The following is a 21,646-nucleotide window of genomic DNA, read 5'->3' as shown; positions in this document are numbered from 1 at the left end:
TTATTTGTGTTAACAAAATACAGAAAAGCCAAGAATTATATAAATAAATGAAAGGCAGAAAGCAAACAAGGATAGAAATTTTCAAAGGAATGTGATGAAGAAATCCAAGGCAAACATATTTTAAGTGATTTGGTATCATTTCAAGAGTCACAAAGATCTCTCCATTCTCTCCAAAATCCCCAGTCTTTTGCACTGTTGCCTGAAATTCCTATATGCAGAAATAGAGACTATAATTCTACAATGGACTTTCATGTGTCCCACTCACTCCAGCATCACCATGGCTAGCTCCTCAAAGAATTCACGTTGAGAGTTCTACTGTATTCCCTTTTCTTCCCTGACTAACTCAAAGCTGAGAAAATAAAAGTAGCTTTCTTCACAAAAGCATACATTTTTAGCAAAAATGTCATCTTATTGGCATTTTCTTAACATAAATGTTTTACTGAATTTTCAGAAACCTTATAGATTGATCTAGACATTATCTACCTGACACATAGGTTATTTAGACAACATCAATGATTTTACTCAGAAGGAAGAGAAGCCAAGAGACTCAGCATGACCCTCTAGGTCCCATGATTTCCATTTAATACAGAAAATAAGGCATTTAAGTTTTACTGAAGAATTTTTCTTTCCTCTCTATATCTAATATACTACTGAATGATCTCACAGAAATGTGAAATACTAATTTAAACTGTTATTATTTAAACTGTTGAAACAGTTTAAACTATTCTACAAACTCTATCATTGATTGGCATTGATAATAACAATTTCTAGAATCCAGGAATCAGAAAAGTTAGCATGCACATCATGGGAAAATGCTGAGAGAAATTCAAATTTTTCTTTAAATTGGCAGAATAGCAATGATGTTGCATCCCTTTGCCATCATGGTAGGAAATCCAGGGAGATCCCGCAAAAATAGAGACAACACAAGCATATTAACAAAAATCCAGGTATTAAATTCTACAATATGACCCTGGAAAGAGGTGGGGGAAGAGAGGAGGGACATTAAGAGAGCATGATTAAGTACTTGTTTTATTAGGAAGTAGATATTAACTGAAAAGTTTTAAAATTGATGAGCAAAATATAAGTATAATTAAGAATATCAATAATCAGTCTGACCATTTCAATAATCAAAGTAGCAGAAGAAAATCCAATATATACCGTACTTTCCTCTTATCTATGGTTTCACTTTCCACAGTTTCAGTTACCCACATTGAACTGTGGTGTGGAAGCAGATATTTCTCCTTCTGACATATCAGATCAATAGCAGCTGAATGCTACAGTCTGTATATCACAAGAGCTCCATCATTCACTTCATTTCATCTCATCATGTAGTCATTTTATCATCTCACATCATCTCAAGGAGAAAAAGGGTGAGTACAGCACAATGTGATATGTTGATAGAGACCAGATGCACTTAACTTTCATTGTAGTATATTGTTATAATTGTCCTATTTTATTATTAGTTATTGTTCTTAATCTCTACTGTGCCTAATTTATAAATTAGACTTTATCACAGTTATGTATCTTTAGGAAAAAATATCAAATATTTAGGGTTTGTTACTATCCATGGCTTCAGGCATCTGCTAGGGATCTTAAAATATGTCCCTTGCAGATAAAGGGGTACCACTGTACAATGGAAAGCAAAAAAAAAAAAAAAAGAAAAAAGAAAAAAGAAAAAAGAAAAAAAAAGAAGTAAAAAGAAAGTCAAATAAATAGAGTATATTAAATAAAATAGCAAAAAGAATCTTACCACAATAATTACAAGAAATCTAAGTGAGGGGTGCCTGGGTTGCTGAGTAGTTGTGTCCAACTCTTGCTTTTGGCTCATGCCTTGATTTCACAGTTCATAAGTTTGAGCCCTGAATTGGGATCTGTGCTGTCAATGCAGAGCCTGCTTGGGATTCTCTGTCTCTCCCTCTCTCTCCCGCTTATACTCTCACTCTCTCTCTCTCTTTCTCTCTCTCTCTCTCAAAATAAATAAACTTTTAAAAATAAATAAATATAAATGAGCTACATGTACCTATCTCAGATTATAAAATGATACCTAGCAAATTGCCTATGAAGCAAAATGAAAGACTGAAGATTGAAAATAAAGGAAAGGGAAAAGATATAACAGGTAACAACGAACCAAAAGAAAGCTAGAACTTCCATTTTAATGAAAAAAAAAATACAATTCCCTAAAAGAAATAACTAAAAGATAAAGAAAATTAAGTGATGCTAACAATAGAAATATAATGATCAAAGACACATTTTCATCATATAATATAGCCTCCAAATATATGAATTAAAAAACTGAGAGATTTATAGGGAGAAATACACCAGCAATATTTATAGATTTGAACATCTCTGAAAAACTGATGAATTAATGCAGACAAAAACAAGAATACATTTGCAAAATTTAGATAACACAATGCTTTACTTCAATGCAAGAGATATGGAACTATATACCCAAAATTCAGTTACACATTCTTTTAAAAAAGACATGTAATACTAAAAAAAAATGCGCTAGGCCCCAAATAAAACCTTGATATTCCATCTCCCCAACCTGTAATCTTTCAGATTAAGTTGTCTGAACATAAAAAATAGAACAATAATAATAAATTATACCTATAGAAAGTTCTTAAAGATATGGAAATTACATAACACATTAATAAATAATCTTTGGCCTGGTGGGGCAAATCACTACGAAATAGAAATAAACTCCACAGAAAATACTAGTTGAGGCATTGCTAAATCAATATTTGGAAAGAAATGTATAGATTTATGTACAGTAGTCAGAATGAACAAATGATCTAAGTATTAAACTCAAACAGTTGGATAAAGAAAAACAGAGCAAGCCTAAAAGAAAAAAAATCAAGAAGAGCAGGATTACATGAAATAAAGATTAACAAAACCAAAACTCATTCTTTAAAAAGAGAAAAATAAAATAGACAAGCCTCTGACAACCATGATCAAGAAAAAGTAAAGAGGAGGCAAATAAAAAAATATGTAAGAAGAAAAGGGAAATCCTTTCAGATACATCAGAGAATATCAGATAAGGAATATTGTAAACACCTACATACAACAGGTTTAAGTAGAAATTGAAAATATGAATAGGCACTAATATTAAATAAATGAAAATAATAAATAGTATCACTGTCCCAACAATCCCAAAGTATAAATACTTTCACAGATGGATTCATATAGCTTTCAACAAATATTTAGTGTAAGTAGTGCCAGAAATTAAAAAATAGAAAATTTATTAATTCATTTTGTGGGGCCTATGATGATTCCAGAACAAAAAAAAGAATAAAAAGAAAAAAAAGAAAATATGTCTATTTTATTTATCAACATAGAAGTAAGAGTTTTAAATAAAGTATTATTTAAACAAACCAAATCATATATAAAAATACAATTAAGTATGGTTTTTTTCATCCATGCAAACAGTTCAACATGAAAATATCTACCATTTTATTTTACTACACCAAAAATACTGAGTAGAAAAATTATAGAATCATAGATGCAGAAAAATACATCTAATAACATTTAATACCTATTTCATTATTAAAAACTTAGAAACTACATGAAAACTGTATACTGAAAAATCTACAGCAAATATCATCAAGGAAAAATGTGTATGTTTTCCATTAAGATTAGAAGAGTACAAGAATACTCGTTATCATCACTATCATTTCACATAGCTTTGGAGGTCCACGTTGATGCTTTAAGAAGAATTTAAAAGCCTAAGATGTGTAAGGTTTAGAAGTGAAGAGACAGGGGCACCTGGGTGGCTCAGTTGGTTAAGAGTCCAACTCTTGACCTCGGCTCAGGCAATGATTTCACGATTCGTGAATTCAAGTGCCATGTTGAGCTCTGTGCTGACAGCACGGAGACTGCTTAGGATTCTCTCTCTCCCCCTCTCTCTCTGCCCCTCCCTGCTTGTGCTCTGTCTCTGTCTCTCAAAAATAAATAAATGTTAAAAAAAAAAAAACAACACAAGACCATATGTAAAAGGTAAAGTTATAAAGCTATTAGGATAAAATTTAGGTGAATATTTGTATAGATTAGGAACATAAAAACATTTTTAAAATGTGACTCCCCAACACACAAACCCTAAGGGAAGAAAATTGTAAGATTTCAGTACAACAATATTTAGGATTTAATTTCATAAAAGAGAGTATGGAGAAATTAAAAGAAAGATGAGAGACTAGGAGATAATTGTATCATGTAAGCAATATTACATTAACATTTATAATTTAGACAATAATCAGCAAAATCACCAAGAAAAATATATGACATATAATAGAAAATCAGCAAAGAAAATCAATAAGCATCTTGAATCAGAAGCCTAAATAGCTAAAAAATAAATTTTGAAGATGCCTAAACACACTGGATCAGGAAATCACATATTGAAACATCAGTGAACTACCATTTTACAGTCATTGGACTAGTCTAAGTCAGAATGTTAGATAATGTCAAGTGTTAGTGAGGCTGTAAGAAGGCAGGAACTCTCAAGTGGGGAATGTGTGAGAACTCATACATATACATACTAAGCAGTATTTGGTGAATGTATGTACTCGTGAGTCTTATGAACCAAAGCAAGATTTAAAGCACAACACTACACATGTGAATATAGCAACACATACTCACAAAAAGGTGTTAGTATTTTACAAAAGAAAATACATATTTAAGTTCATGTAGCTATCATATTAATATGGGTGGCTATGGTGAGAGGAGGTGAAAAATAGAATGAAAAAAAGCAAAATCAAGAAAGAGTGAAAACTTATCCCAGCCTATGAGGATAATGTGCTGTGAACTGAGAATCACAATGAACTTAACTCTGCTTCTAAGTTCCAATGACATATGATGAAAAAAAGGGAGAAAATGCAAATTTTATTTACTAGGGATGTTTACAATCGTTTACTAGACATGAAGAATCTTGGAATAACAAGAACACATGTATGCCACACCTAAGTCTGAATTTTAGCTCTACAATTTTCTAGTGTTGCAAAGCCCTTCATCATTTGTATCTAACAATAGCTTTGTAAAAGACTCAAGCATTTATTATTATGCCTATTGTTTATTTAAAGTGAAGCTCAAATAAATCAAGGGACCTGTTTAAGTCCCTGTAGATAGGAATTGGTGACACAGGCTCTGACAGCTTTGCACTCTGCTGCCCAGTACTTTGAACCATCTGAAATGACTGCAAGGCAACCACTCTTTACCCATCAAAATGACCATTTCATATGGTTTACACTAAAATATAAATGTGTTTCCTTTTGTGTGAAACAATGAGAGGGTCACTAATTTAACTGCAAAATATAAGGAAGGAAAGATAGGGAGGAAAATGGCAAAATATGAATATTTATATTCCTATACTTTTAAAATTTTGTAAAATCTGACAATGTCTAGTGTTAAACTCTTAATAAATGATATATATGAGCACAGGATTCTTAGATAATGTGGGCTCCAGGGGGATTTCTTAGAAAAAGGCTCTTTAATAAAGGATCCAAAAGGAATATAAATAAAGAAAATATTTTCTGTACCTTAGGAGAACCATATATCCAGGTATGGCAGATAAGGAATAAATGAAACTGCCAATTGCTGACAAGATTAAAAAGTACTGGAGCATCATGGAACAGTCATGTCCTTTGTCACACAGCCCAAGAACTGCAGATGAATTTCCTGATGTTTGAATGCAGCTACAATTTTGGAATACCTATCAGAAAATAATATTATCCTATTTAAAGAAAGTAAAATTTTGAACACAAATCACAAATATTTTGTACATAGGCAACTGGATCAAGGCAGAGACCATTTATTCTCTTTATTCTCATCTCCTTTGTGGTGCCTCTCAGGATTATAGCAAAACAAACTACTGAATGATGGTTTTAGAAAAATGGTATTTATTTCTAAATAAATAGAGTAAATTTGCAGTAACTCAGCTACCTTAAAGACGAGCCTTTTAAAAACACATATTCTTTTGTTACAAAATGAAGTATGACAAACAAAATTGTTTTGGAAGTCAGTTAAAATATTTAGATACTTACTAATAAAACTTTGTTTCAAAAATACAGTTTATTTCAAAAACAGAGTAAAATAAGTCCTTTTAAAGTTTTTATGTTTCCAGGTTTTAATTGGAATTAAAAGTTATATTTAATTTATAACCAACCAACATTTAAATGTTGTAATATGTTTTTAGGCAAACAAAACAAAACAAAACCTAGTTACATTTTCTTAAAAGAGCTGTCAGAATGTGAAAAACACAGAAAGCACATGCAAGCATACATACAGGGGAAAAAAGGGAAAAAAAGCAATTAGGTAAATAATTGATATCAAAACCACCAACTTTATCTCCATGATAAAAATATTTCAATCCAGAGTATTTTTAAAACAAATTACCTGAGTAATACTGCCAACAGCTATGAAATTAAATTTCAGTGATCGATGTCTGCTATACTCAAAAATTTTTTTGATTAAAAATAAGATCAGTGGTCAGAGGTTTAAAATAAGATTTATGAAATAAAAGGTAAATCAAGTGAACATACAGAAAAACTTTACTTTTACTTTTATCAAATGTGGCCCCAGTTCATGTGGGAATGTTCTAGTGCAATACATAAAAACAAAGTTTTGTGGGAAAAAGAAAGCCAACAGAATGTGTTACCATGTTTATTCCTGCTCCAACGGATGTCTCACAACCAGCAAGACAAGCTGACATATATGAAACACCATTGTTTCCACACACAGGATCCCATGTTTTAGTTGGACAGTTGCAATCCCTATTACAGTCAGCAAGAATGGCGTTTTCCATATATAAATCTTGTTGCATTCTGAAATAATTTAAAATAATTCATGGCTATTGAAAGATCATTTTCTTTTTCTTCTTTTCATCTTAATCCAAAATTATATTTCCTCTCCTTCCCAAAATAGAAACAGAAATCTTCCAACCACCAATGTGTGGCCTCAATACTATATCTCTGGCATAAAATATACCTGCTTTGGTGATCACATAGCCACTTTATCAATGATTTATTTCAGATAAACAAATAGCCGATAAACAAGTATTAATTGAGTGTCCACCATATGGAAGGTATGTTTCCAGGTATTATTAGCACTCAAAAATGAAGATGACCTAATCCCTGTGGCTGATCCATATGGTAGCATTTAACAAGAGATCATATGTTATGAAAGCAAGCTTGAAGATCAAAATCTATAAATTCAGTTTATAATGCAGATATTAATTACATTTAGCTTCAGAAATCTAACTACTTGAGTAAATAAAGACATTCTTCTAGTATGAAGAGTGTCCAGGGGTTATCAAAATGGCAACACAGTTTGTTTTTGATGAATCTCCCTCATAAGAAGACCAATTAGCAGCTATCTATAGACAAGATACCATTGTGAAAATCCCAGAATCTGGGAATGAGGCTAACGCACCTTCCTGGAGCACAAAGACCTAGAAGGACCACATTGGAAGAGTAAGAGGAACAGTTAGACTCTGATAAAATTGTGCATCCCCCAGGTCAGCACAACACCACACTGAGAAGACCTCCTTGGGTCTACAATTTCTCCAGTGGGAAAAGAGAGCCCAAGGTGGACATCAAGTACCTTCAGCATTGTGGGATGTTACCCAGGAGGCTCATTCAGGTCTCACTTCATGAGGATGACTAGAAGAATCTGCAGGCTTCACTTATTAGGGATTAGATAGAGAAGGGGGACAGCGATTACAACAACCAGCACTCAGCTCTTGATAGACAGTATCCTTACTTGCAGCACTATCCAAGTACAGATCCCAGCCAGTAGTTCTACTGATCTACAGAGCTGAATGATGGCTCCTTTTATCCAAGAAACTCAGTTGGCAGTTCTGCTTTATTTACAGTCAACAGACTATACTGGCTGTGGAGCCCATTCAGCTGCCACATCTGGGCAGGGAAGCAAATTCACAGGCTTCCCTAACTGCTGAGCATAGCCTCATGTTCGACCCACCCAGAAAGCGTGGCCAAAGAACCTAGGGAGTCATAGAGTCCATCCTACAGCCTGCTCAGTCTGGAAGCTAAGCAAATAGCCCTGCCCCATTGTTAAACATAACCTCTGGCCCCACATAACCAAGGAGCCTGAACAGTAACCCTGGGAAGCCTCAGAGCCCAGACTACAGCACCACCCAGCAACAGAGCCCAGTCCTTGGCCTTAGCCAATTGCTGAACACAGCCTGAAGCCTTGATCAGGCAGGGAACCTATCCAGTGACTTTGTCAAATCATGGAACAAACTTAAAGCCTCACCTGATGAGAGAACCTGGAGAGCAATTCTGCCCAACCAGAAGATGCAGTTTCTAGTACCACCCTATTCTGGGGTACAACTAGAAGCCTCTCTCCTCTAGAGATTCTGGCCAGCAACTTTGTCCAACAGCAGAGCACAGTCAGCAGCTTACCTGATTATGAAGCCCAGTCTATGGTCCACCCAACTTCAGGGCATACCTGTGGCCCTTTCTGATTACAGAACACAGCCAGAGACCCAAGCTGACCAGGAGCAATTGCAAGCCCAGCCCATTGCTCTGACCAGTGGTAAAGTCCAACCGGTGGCATCATCCTGCCAGGGAATATAGCCTACAACCTTGTCCAACCAGAGGTGATTGCAAAGATCTATCAGTGGTCCCACTGAACTGCAGAGCACAGTCAGAAGCCCTTCCCAATCAAAACGCCCACCGGTAGCCTCATTTGAATGTGTAACCCAGCCAAGAATCCCAAATAGTTTGAATTCAAAACTAAAGTACACAAAAACACATAGTAATTAAACTGACAAAAGTCAGAGATGAAGAGAGAATTTTGAACACAGCAAGAGAAAAATTATTTGTCACTTCATGTGCATTCGCATAAGACTATAAGCAGATTTCTCAACAGAAACTTTGCAGGTCAGAAGGGTGGGATAATATATTCAACATATAGAAAGACAAAACTCTCAATCAAGAATACTATACCTGGCAAAGCTGTCCTTCAGAAATGAAGGAAAGATAAAAATTTTCCCAAACAAAAGTTGAGGGAGTGCATCACTACTAGACCTGAATTACAAGAAATGCTAAGGGACATTCTTTAAACTGGAATAAAATGATGATAACTAACATTATAGAAACATGTGAATGTGTAAAGCTCACTGGTAGTGGTAAATATATAGTCAAAGTCAAATTCTCTAACATCATGATTATGGTGTATAATTAATTCACTAACAACTCTAGTTTTAAAGTTAAAAAAAAATAAATAACCATAATTAGAATAATACATTATTAGATACACCATGTAATAATGATGTAAATTTTAATGTTAACCTAAAATGTGAGTGGGGAGAAATACAAATATATTTTCCATATGCTATCAAAGTCAAGTTGTTAACATAAAATAGGATGCTATAAATATACTTTAATGTAAGCCTCATACAAAGGAAAGAACTATAGTAATACATAAAAGATTATGCTAAAGTTGTGAAGCCATACTGCCACGAAAAGTTATCAAATCAAAAGGAAATTCATTCATCAAGAAGATATAACAATTGTAAATACTTATGTACCCAATATTGCAGTACCCAAGTATATAAAACAAATATTAACATAACTAAAAGGTGAAATAAACAACAATACAATAATAGAGGCTTTGATACCATACTATCAACAATGGATAGATCACCTAGATGAGAATCGATAAGGAAATAGCAGATTTGAACGATACAATAGACACCTACAAGACATACACAAATCCAACATATTCCATCCAATAGCAACAGAATGCACATTCTTTTAAAAAGCACACAAACATTTTCTCGGATATATCATGTGTTAGTCCACAAAACAATTTTCAAGAAATTCAAGAAAATAGAAATTATATCAACTATTTGTTCTGACCACAATGATAGGAAACTAGAAATCAATTAAAAGAAGGAAATCTGGAAAATTCACAAATATATGGAAATTAAACAACACACTCCTAAATGACCACTGGATCATAGAAGAAATCGAAAGGGAATAAAAAAATATTCTGACACAAATAAATGGAACCATAACATACCAAAATTTCTAGGATGCAACAAAAGGAATTCTAAAAAGAAAGTTTATAGTATGAACACATAAATTAAGAAGAAAAAAAAGACCTCAAATGAACAACCTAACTTTACATATCAAGGAAATAGAAAAACACAAAGAGAGTAAAACTAGATAAATAAAATTATAAATTAAGGATGAAATATTACAACCAACACCACATAAATATGAACGATCATAAGACAAAACTATTAATTATACAACAATAAATTGGACAACTTAGAAGAAATGAGTAAATTTCTAGAACACTTATCATACCAAGATCAATCATGAAGAAATAGAAAATCTGAATAGATCAATTACTGGCAAGGAGATTAAATCATAATCACAAACCTCCCAACTAAGAAAAGCCCAGCATTAGATGGTTTCACTAGTGAATTCTATCAAACATCTAAAGAATTAACACCAATTCTTCTGAAATTCTTCCAAAAATTGAAGAGGAGAAACATCCCCAAACTCATTTATGAGGCCAGAATCATATTAATACTAAAGTCAGATGCAGCCACTACAAGAAAACTATGGGACAATATCCCTGATGAATATAAAATGCAAAAAATTATCAATAAAATACTGGTAAAATGAATTCAACAACACATTCTAAAGATCATATGCCATGATCAAGTGGGTTTTATTCCAGGGATACAAGAATGTTTCTACATACATAAACCAATCAATGTGATACATCACATTAACAAATTGAAGGATAAAAATCATATGATCATCTCAATAGATGCAGAGAAAGCATCTATTTTGTTGACAAAATTCAACATCCGTTCATGATAAAAACTCTTAACAAATTACATATGGAAGAAATTTAACAACAAAGGCCATTTATGACAAGTCCATAGCTAACAACATACTCAATGATGGGAAGCTGGGAGCTTTCCTTTAAGATCAGGAACAACGTAAGAATGTCCATCCTGTCCACTTTTATTCAAGAAATTCTAGTCAGAGCTATTAGGTGAGATAAAGAAATAAAAAGCATTCAAATCAGAAATGAAGAAGTGAAATTATCTCTATTTGTAGGTGACATGATATATATAGAAAACCCTAAGAACTCCATCAAAATATGGCAAGAACTAATAAATTAATTTAGTAAAGTTAAAGGATGGGAAATCGGTATACAAAAATCAGTTCTGTTTCTATACAGTAACAACAAACTATTAAAAGAAAAAAGAAAACAATCCAATAATTGAATGAAAAGAATAAAATACTTAAGGAATAAATTTAACCAAGGATGTGAGAATCTCTACATTGAAAACTATAAGACACTGTTAAAGACAAAATAGGCCATAAATAAATAGAAGATATTTATTCCATGGCCATGCATTGGAAGAATTATTATTGCTAAAATGTTCATACTACCCAAAGTACTCTACAGGTTTAGTGCAGTCCCTATACAGATTCCAGTGGCATTTTCATAGACATAGAAAACGATTCTAAAACTTGTATGGAATCACAAAAAAATAGCCAAAGCAATCTTGAGAAAGAGCAAAGCTAGAGATATCACACTTCCTGATTTCAAACTATTTTACAAAGTAATAGTAATAAAAACAGTTTGGTATTAACATAAAAAAGAGTCACAAAGATTAAGGAACAGAATAAAGAATGCAGAAATAAACCATGCATATGTGGTGAATTAATTTACAACAAACAAGCTAAGAATTTACTGTGGGGAAAGGATACTCGCTTCATAAATGATGTTGGGAAACTAGGCAGCCATATGCAAAAGAATTAAAGCAGATCCCTAACTTATATACACAAAAATACACTCAAATGGATTAAAGACTTAAATTTAAGACCCAGAACCATAAAATTCCTAGAATAAAACATTGTGGGTGAACTCCTTGACAGTGATTTTTTGGATTGGACACCAAAAAGCACAAGTAACAAAAACAAAAATAAACAAGCGGACCTACATCACACTAAAAAGCTCTGGACAGTAAGGAAATCATGAACAATGTGAAAAGGCAGCCTATGGAATGCGAGTAAATATTTACAAATCATATATCTGATAGGGATTAATATCCAAAATATATAAAAACTAATCAAACTCAATAACAACAATAACAAAAAACACCAATATGATTTTAAAATAGGCAGAAGATTGCTTCTTGGTCTTTTGGATAAGATAAAGTGTTAAAATGGGCAGAGGAATTAAATAGAAATTTTTTGAAAGAAGACATACAAATGGCCAATAAGTAAATGAAAAGATGCTTAATATCACCAGTTATGAGAAATGGAAATGAAAGCCACAATGAGATATCACCTCACACCTGTTAGGATATGTATTTTCAAAATACAAGAGGTGATATCAGTATGCATAACCTTCCTATAAATTCAGATTACCCTCAAATATAAATCTAGAACTATTCAATGATAGAGACATAATTACACAAATGTATGAATTTACATATGAATTAAAATATCGTGTATTCGGATTCAGTTATGCTGGATTTAAGCCCATCGTGGAAACATATAAAGGTGATTAAGATTGTATAGTTAATTCTTAATTTTACCCATTTATGAGAGTATAAAATATATGAACAACATACCCTAATGCAACCTAAAACTATTGGCAGTTTCTTTGATATCCACTTTAATGTCTACTAGGATATCCAAAAACAAGCCCACACACATACATGTGCACTCATAAACTAACTAACCCTATTAGCCTGGAGGGATAGGCTTATAACTGACAGATGGAGGAAAGAGAAAGACCATGGATTATTGCTATCAATTCCAATTAGCAAATGATCTGGTCATTGGGTAATCATTGAATAAAATATGTCATTAACTGTTCTAAAAGTATGACATTCATTAGAAAACAACATACCCTTTATAAGTGGTGGTTATGCCAGCAACTGAAGAATTATCACAGATCATGAGAAAACACAAAAAATGAAGAAGATATTCAGTTAAAGATAACCAACATGCTATGTGGGCAGCTTGTTTGACAGTAATCTTGAATTTCTTCATAATTAAACCACCAGCTATATATCCAATGCATATTGGAGGTAAGTTATAAATACCTATAAATGTAAGTAAAATGTTGTTTACAAAGTGATTTAGCAAAAGAACAAATATGGTATCTAATATGTCTTACATAAGAAACCATCTAGGTCCAACTCACAGTGAAGAAAGCTGATTGATTATTATCTCCACTTATTTACATATTACATACAGAGAGATTTTTAAATGCTCCACAATGTCAAAGTATATTAAGACTCTTATCACTGTCCTTCATTTAATTTATTGTAGTAGGTTGTAAATTTCTTATATGCAGGGATCATGATCTACATCTCTTTTCTAATGATTCAGGCAGGAGTGGCAATTCAAAGTTAACCAGTAGTTTATGATTAATATGATTTTGGCATTGTTTGTACCGACTCTAGTTGTTAAGAATTTGACTTCATTCAAAGTACCTTAGAAGGTTACTTTGCTGAGCCTGTGATTGTCAAGTGTATTTACATTTCATGTCCCTCTCCCTAAAAAAAGAAAAGAAAAAAAAAAAAAACAAGAAAAAGACAGCCCTTGATGGCATTCTTAATGTCAGGGTCTGTCACAGAAGCACATCACATCTACTTGGGAGAGTGTTTAAAAATCCATTCCGGAGTCCCACGCCAGATTGTCTAATTTAGTATGTCTGAGGTGGGTGCCAGGTATCTTAACTTCTAACAAGCACTCTATGTGACGTGGATCCAGGTAGTCTAAGAAATTCACTTTTCAGATCAATCAAAAGATCTCAGGAGAAACCCAAGGTAGAGGAATACCACCGAAGTTAATGTGGTCACAGGAAAATAAGAATGCCTGTGCTGCAAAGACACCACCAGAGGGCCAGGGAACTAAGGAGAGACAGAATTCATAAACCGGAGTTAAAAAAGTAAAACAGACTCCTGACGAATTAGCATTGGTTTCCTTTGCATATTAATGGCTTGCCTACCTAAAAACTCTCTCTAATTGGTACATTCCCCAAGAATTCCACAAATATTTTGAACTTGCATTCTGATTGGAGAGAGAGCAGAAGAAAAAAGCCAGGATTTCCTGGCTTCTTTCCTTCCTTCCCTTTGTTGATTTCCCGGAAGAATGGAAGGGGGAAATGTACCAGAGACAGAAACATCTCAATGTATTTCAATTTAGGAGTCTCCTAGACACATCATCACACTGTTCACCATTTCATGGTTTAAAAAAAAAAAACAAGTGGGCTACTAATACAGAGGAGAATAAACATACCAATTAGAAAGATTACATCTGAAGCTGATTTTCCATGTTGCTGTTCCAGATATTTGGGCATGAAGGTGAACATATTAACAAATGCATTGAACTGTATAATACTTATTAGTATGAAAAGCATGTAAACTGGGTTGCATAAAAGACTTTTCATGAATGGCAAAAAATCTGAAATGAAAGAATGACAGCAGTATTATACTAGCTTGGCTTTGCATTTTAAGATTTACTTTTTCTAAAACATCAACTTCCCTTCCAAATTACATTTTTCTATTTATAATGCTCATACTGTTTTTTAAATGTGTGTTTTGTTTTGTTTGTACCTCTTGAAAGCTAAAGCTATATCCTTTTGGTACCTTCTGCAAGTCAATAATGCAGTTGACTGGGTAGGGATCAGAACACAACGGTTTTGCCATCATTAAGTTACTATTGTGTCTTAGGGAAAATATTGTCTGCATTCACACCATTTCCTTTTTTTTCCTTCTCTTTTTCCTTCTCTGAATATCCTCTCTTCTCTAGAGATCATCTAGAATGAAGGATGCTTGTTCTGTTCTTTAAAGTTTAGAAGGAGGTAAACTTGATAAAGTTCACACTCAAATATTGATATTATCATTCCTCAACATTCAAAATGAAGATATATGTGGGTATTCATGGGATATAATTTGTCAAGTACCGGATATTTTTCTTCTTCCTCAGAACAACAGTTTTGGTCCTGCCAGTGGTTCATACTGGGTACACAATGAAATCACCTGGGGATCTTTTAAGATACAAACGCCCAGGTCCCACTCTCTGAGATCTTGATTCATTTGGTACAACATACTAAGGGTTATGTAAATGATATAACCCAAACTTCCCCTGTCGGTGTGGACTGACACAGCTCGAAGCCAAATTTGTGGCCCATCTCTTGCAAATATTCTGGGTTGCCCTGCCACCTTTTTGGGATCAAAGTCTCATGTATAGTTACTTTTCACTTTTCCTATCTTCATGTTTTTTTGTCTTGATTTCCTTCCTTATTGTGTATTTTTTTCTCAATAAACTGTCAAAATCCAAAGAACAAATAAATTGGGAGAGAAGGAAGAACAATTCGATGCAAAGAAAACTATTTTAGCTGTAGAATTCATATCACAAATATGAATAAAGTACATGGTGGGTGAGAGAGTTGTGTTCAGAGCACTTTGGAGCTTTTTAAGTTGTACGTGTTTGTTGACATCTCTGTCCTAGTAAACGAGTCTCAGTAGTTCAAATTTCCTTTCTATATCTCTCATACTAAGCTCACCTCTTTCCTAGTTTTGAAAATGGACCTTGCAGATCACAAACAATATTCTATGTTAAAATCCTCTATGAGTCCACATCAACCTTTCAAAAAGAATTGTTAATCATGATCACTGAAAATTTAAAGGTTCTGAATTGACTCCTAATGATCTAAGAAGTATTATGTTTAATACTAGCTTAAGTTAATGTGTAATCGTTAATAAAAGTTCTGTGCAAATTGGTATTATAATTTATGGGTGATAGTAGAAGTAGCAACATCAACAGTAATGACACTAATACTATTAGCAGTAATAACAGTAATGTGCCAGAATTCCTTTTACCCTCACACAACAACTCTATATTAAAAGTACTATTATTACCTCATTTTACAGATAAGTAAACTGAGTCTCTCTTCATCTTGTAAATGAACAATCTTTAAGAATTCCAAGGCCCAGGTGATAACTCATACTAATTAAATCACACCTGGGAATACTACAGAATTTTAGGCATCAATATTTTTTTTCTAATTTCCCAAGTAATTCCAATATATGGCCAAGTTTGAGAATCAGTGTTCTTGAACACTAAATACTTAGACTACCTTAGCTTAGTTTCCCACAGAAACACTTTCTGTAAATTATTCTTTGAGTTTTTATTGAAGATTATCCAAAAAAAAAAACAAAACCTGTTCTATGAAATGTGCACTTGCACTTGCTGGAAAAGAACTACTATGTGGTTCAGTATTACTGTATCATACATCATATGAGAATGTTTTTCTTTAATTGCAATGTGTTACTTGAGAACAGTTTCTCTTTAAGAACTATTATTCCTCTCTGTATCAAATATAGAGAATTATATGACCTTTCATGTATTCTTTTTATGCCTTAACTTCCAGGAAGCTCAAGTTAAGCTAACAGTTTTAGTTTCAGAAGTATACACTTTGAAATAGTGTATATTTTTTCCTCCTTTTGTTCTGTTTGAATTTTTTTTAATTAGACTTATGTTCTGTATAAAATAGATTTTTTTAAAGGCAAATGGGGATTTATTTATTTATTTATTTAGTGCCTGAATTGATATAAAATTTTATATAAATGCTGACCACAGATAATTTGTCTTGAAATTATATCACTTATTTCCATATAGTAGCACAGGAAGACTCAGACTAGTTAGACATTATTGACTACTCACTATTAATGACAAATTGTCTTAACGCAGTCTGGCATGTTATAGTGTTAGACTGAAATACAGACACATCTGTATAAAATAAAAAATAAATTATATAGTATTTATATTTGCCTTTAGTGATTCCATCCTTTTTCTTCTTGACCTCTTCTCTTTGTTTCTCTTCTTTGTCACTTTTAATGATGTCTGCATTACTCTTTAGTCCTTCCTTTGGAAGCCATTTGGGCAAAAAGAAGAACGGAATGGCAGTGAGCACATTCACTCCTGCACAAATCAAAAAGCCAAACCACCATGCACCAACCCAACGAGTATCAGTGGGAGTTATGGTCAGATCATCTGTAAAGAAATATACACATTTTTGTTAGCTTGTCACTATTTCCTTCATGAACTGTAGAAAATTCTTAATATTACAGTTCTCAGGTTTTATTCAAGTTTAGAATTTGTATGCAACTTAGACATTCATAACATTTGTCTGACAATATGTGGTATTACAGTATTGTCTAGCAATAAATTATTTTGCTTATCTGGCCTATCCTATAAGGAACTTATTAGTAGATACTTATTAAATAACTACAAGCTCTATTTAATTATAAACAAATGATTATTTGATTAAAAGAAATTCAGACCTATATCTTTAAATCTCTTGAAAATAAGAAACATGATTGTGGTGCCATAGAAAGAGCACAGGATTTTGAGTCTGAAGGTCAGCATTTTAACTTATTTTCCTGATCACTGGTTTGAAATATTTCAAAAATTCTTTAAACTCTTTCACTCCAATTTGTGAACCTGAAAAGTGGAATCAATTTACCTAACCAAGGGTCAAATAAGGCAACAACTAACTGTGATAACAACTGACGTTACTTTCAGTTACTATTGATACTATAAATAATCGTATTGAATTACCTGTGTTCACAGATCCAGTGTCAACATAAACATTGGCACAGAATGATGCTAATGAAAGTCCAAACAAAGGACCAATGATAGCTCCTGTTTCTACAAACCCTAAAAATAAATGAAAATATAAAGTTATAATATAGTTATATACCCCCATAAAGAGTCCTAATTCCATAAGTCTAGAGCCTGACTTGTTTCTGCCTCAGATATGTTTGCCTTAAACTTTCAGTTTGTAAGAAAATGAAGCTTAGTGTACATATAAGTAACAAGTTTGTTCTGTAAATGTGGAAAAAAAGAGCCTCAAAATGTAAAACTGCATTCTCTAGGCCTCTAAATTCTCTTTCATGGTGAATTGCAGGTAAAAATCTGCTGTGGCAGCATAGGCTGGGATCATGCTGTTGACAAAGCCACAATACAGAGCAAGATTCTTTTACTGCTTTCTATAGGCACATTTTTGGAGGAATTCTAAAGTAACACCCTGTAAATTTCTTGTGGTATATTCCTCAGGAAAGCTTTACTCTCACATCTCCAACTTGAAGCCTCCTCTGGCTCTGTCCTCACTGTCACTGATCCTTCTCTTCACTTTCATCATGATCTCCTTTCTTACTCTCCACATTATCTTCCATACTCATCAGTCCCCTCTTTCCTCACGACTGCTTACTCATCTGGAATTTCATCATCAATTAGTTCTTAGCATATCTACAATTCAGAATCAAGGCTGAGCTCTCACAGCTCCTGAAAACCAAGACATGACCTTCTTCAACTTTGTTCCTCCTTACTTCAAAATATGTCTCCACCAGTGTCTCTGCCTTTCCACCGTTCCATAGGCTAGCCCACCCAGTATACACACCACATTTCTTGACGTCATCCCCTTCTATCTTCTCAGAGATCTTGCTCAATTAAACATGTCTTTATTTGTGTTTGTTCAATCTCTCCTACCCTCTGGTTATACTATCTCACATCTACCCTGCTTTCTTTCCTTTCACTACACTCTACACTTATGGCCTCACCACTCACTGAATCTACCCAAATTCTTCCACATTCTTCTCAAAGCACTTGCAGGCAAGACCAGTGTTATTTTTGTCACTAATTCAGTGTCCTTTTCTGGTCTCCATCCTCCTAGTCTTCATGTTATTTGACATTGCTTGCTAGCTCCTCTTTTGACATTTCCTCCTAATACTTTCATAAAACTATGCCTTTATTGTTTTACTTTCTCCCCATGTGACCACTCCTTTGCTTTTTCTTCTTTATTTTTTTTATTAAAAATTTTTAATTTTTATTTATATGAGAGAGAGAGAGAGAGAGAGAGAGAGGCAGAGTGTGAGCAGGAGAGGGTCAGAGAGAGAGGGAGACACAGAATCCAGAGGAGGCTCCAGGCTCTGAGCTGTCAGCAAAGAGCCTGATGCGGAGCTTGAACTCATGGACCCTGAGATCATTACCTAAGCTGAAGTCGGACAGTAGCCAACTGAACCACCCAAGTGCCCCTGCTTTTTCTTCTTTATACTCTACTCACTAACTAAAAGTTTTCTCTAGTATTTTAATGTAGGATTTCTCACTATATATATGGCTTCCTTTGGAAAACTCATTTCTCCCTCTTAATTTATTTTCTCTATATATGATTCTCAAAATTCATTTCTAGATTTTATGTTCTCTTCTAAACTTCAGAGCCATACATGGAAGTATTTTCCTCAATTGTATAGCTAACTGATTTATAGTTATTTAATTACATGCACACACACATTTATTTATTTAATTTTTAAGTCTATTTAAAAAAATTAACTACACAGAGATATTTATCAAATTCGATTGATTTATAATTATGTAGCGATTTATATACTAAACCTCATATGGACTGTCTTATTGACCTTAGAACATATAGATATTATCACAGTTATTTCTATATAATATACATCCTAGTATTTATTGAATAAAGAAATACATATAAAAAGGTATTCATTAATTTATTACAGGAAAGCATTTGTATTCTTTCAAGATAAGTATGTGAAGGGATTTGAAAGTACCAAAAAGAAAAACATTGAAAAAAGTTATTGCAAAATCAGTGCATCATCAAAAAGTGCCAAAGGTTCGTTGGGGTAAAGGATCTGTAAATATTTTGATCTTTTCCAATTATGTGTAGCTCTGTTCCTGTCTTCTTTGACCTTCTTTGACATTGCCAGTTCTTAAAATATATGTCTACAGTAATGGCAAAATTGTTCCTGTACTAAAAGTTATGCTTTTATGCTAACAACAGATGGAATAACTAAAAAATATAAATAAGTTATTCATAATAAATGAAGACTATTTAGGAGATTGGAAGACAACCTAAGAGGGTAGATCTTAAATTGATTATTGTCGGAGATGACACTGATCAATTTTAGAAAAGAAAATTTTCAGAAACACAACCAAGAATATGAACCAGAGATTTGTGAAGAATCTGAAAAATCTGACTAGCATGGAGAGACTGTGATGAAGAGAAACTATACAAAAAACTAAATAAACTAAATAGAGTACAGAGCTGTAATAAGTGGAGAGATCAGAGATAGTAAATAAAAAGCCAGTATGTTATATAAACTGGTAGAGAAGACATAATCAAAACAATGTTTGAGAAAATTGTACTGCAAAAACATTGATAAGAAATTGATATTAAAAATCCTAGCAATAAAATGACCAATGGAGATGTTATAATAATCTACAGATGGAGTAATGAAGACCTGAACAAAAAATAGAGGTAATGAAAATTGTAAGAAAGGTTTTGAATAATAAGGGACATTTTAAAGAAAATATTGGTAAATCACTTAATATATTTGATGTAGAATGGTGCCAAAGAAATGGACAAATCAAAGAGAACTCCTGGGGCACTAGATTAGTAGTATTTTCAATAGAAAGAAGCAGAATTAGCAAAGTGGCTTATTTGGAGTTAGCATGTAATTGCTCCATTCAGCAAACTTTCATTGATGGCCAGCTGTGCCGAGGTACTTTGCTCGTCATTCTGGAAATCACTGACTCCAAATAACTGATATCCACCCTTAAGAAACTAACTTTCCTGAAAGGAGGCTAAGGCAGATTTTCAAACTCACCAATATATAAAGGAGAGTTTTCAGATTTGGCAAAATCTTCTATGTAGGAAATACCCAAAGGCATGATGGGAGTTTCACCAATTCCACGTATAATATTGCCTACTAGTACATACATCCACATTAATGATTTAACTTCTTTCACACACTCTGTATTAAAAGAAAAAAGATACATTGTATTCATGGTTTGGTAGTAAAGTATTAGTAATACTTAATTCTAAATTTTTGTTAAACATTTCACAGTTCTTATGTGACATGGCATCTTCTCAATTACTTGTATTACTATGTCAGCAGTGAATCATTGGGCCATTCCAGTTGCATTTTCTGAAAGTGTACTTAGGTATGGCAAATATAAATGGTATGTTGGAGCCAGTTACTACTAGGTTGGGAGAGATGAGTAGTATACACATCTCTCTTCAGTTTAGTATTTAGTGACAACATATTGGCAGTTGATGGCAGTATTTGATGGAAATTGACAAACACTAAAAACCAGAACTATATTTCCCTCCAAAGAAACAGTTTGCCACTAGCTACTAGACCCAGTTAGCTACTATGAGAGCTGTCCGATTTCTACACTAACTTTGGGAAGAGAAAATAAACCTACAAATATCTCTCCCTAGAACTGATACTATATGATTTAAATAATAATCTCACTGAAGTTTTAATTCTCTACAGCTCTAACCACTTCACAAAAACTAAAAATATTTAACTGGTAGTAATCACATTTTCTCTATAGAACCTACTGTTTACTGTAACCGCCAAATAATCTTTTAACAAAGAAATCCACCCCAATCCTTGGAGCAGCACTGCTTAGTAGAATAATAAATATTAGGCCAAAGGTTATTGAAAGGGATGAAGATAAGCACATGTCTGAAAACAGCCAATTCTTTTCTAAGCCAAAATAGCTACCAAGCCAGGAGGACACTCTGTAGGGTCATGTTCAGGAACGTGAATGAC

At 33.4% G+C, this 21,646-nt stretch overlaps 1 protein-coding gene across 8 annotated transcripts in view; it reads right to left on the bottom strand.

Annotated features, from left to right (window-relative positions):
* Positions 1 to 21,646, bottom strand: part of SLCO1A2 (solute carrier organic anion transporter family member 1A2) — a 125,422-nt gene that overhangs the window by 18,112 nt on the left and 85,664 nt on the right. For 5 of the 8 annotated variants that reach the window (XM_019452160.2, XM_053894944.1, XM_053894946.1 and 2 more), the window contains 7 exons: positions 20,693 to 20,839; positions 17,625 to 17,723; positions 16,836 to 17,057; positions 14,298 to 14,462; positions 12,901 to 13,096; positions 6,644 to 6,809; positions 5,526 to 5,698 (listed from right to left, as the gene is read on the bottom strand). In XM_019452160.2, the coding sequence (XP_019307705.2) occupies positions 5,526 to 5,698; positions 6,644 to 6,809; positions 12,901 to 13,096; positions 14,298 to 14,462; positions 16,836 to 17,057; positions 17,625 to 17,723; positions 20,693 to 20,839 (1,168 nt within the window). The remainder of the gene's footprint in view (positions 1 to 5,525; positions 5,699 to 6,643; positions 6,810 to 12,900; positions 13,097 to 14,297; positions 14,463 to 16,835; positions 17,058 to 17,624; positions 17,724 to 20,692; positions 20,840 to 21,646) is intronic. The other 3 variants (XM_053894947.1, XM_053894948.1, XM_053894950.1) reach the window with 3 other exon arrangements.

This window comes from Panthera pardus, unplaced genomic scaffold (assembly GCF_024362965.1).
Source record: "Panthera pardus isolate Hobbes unplaced genomic scaffold, ASM2436296v1 HiC_scaffold_6, whole genome shotgun sequence".
Lineage (NCBI taxonomy): Eukaryota > Metazoa > Chordata > Mammalia > Carnivora > Felidae > Panthera > Panthera pardus.
The sequence above is the reverse complement of the archived record's forward strand: the minus strand, read 5'-3'. Positions and strand labels throughout refer to the sequence as shown.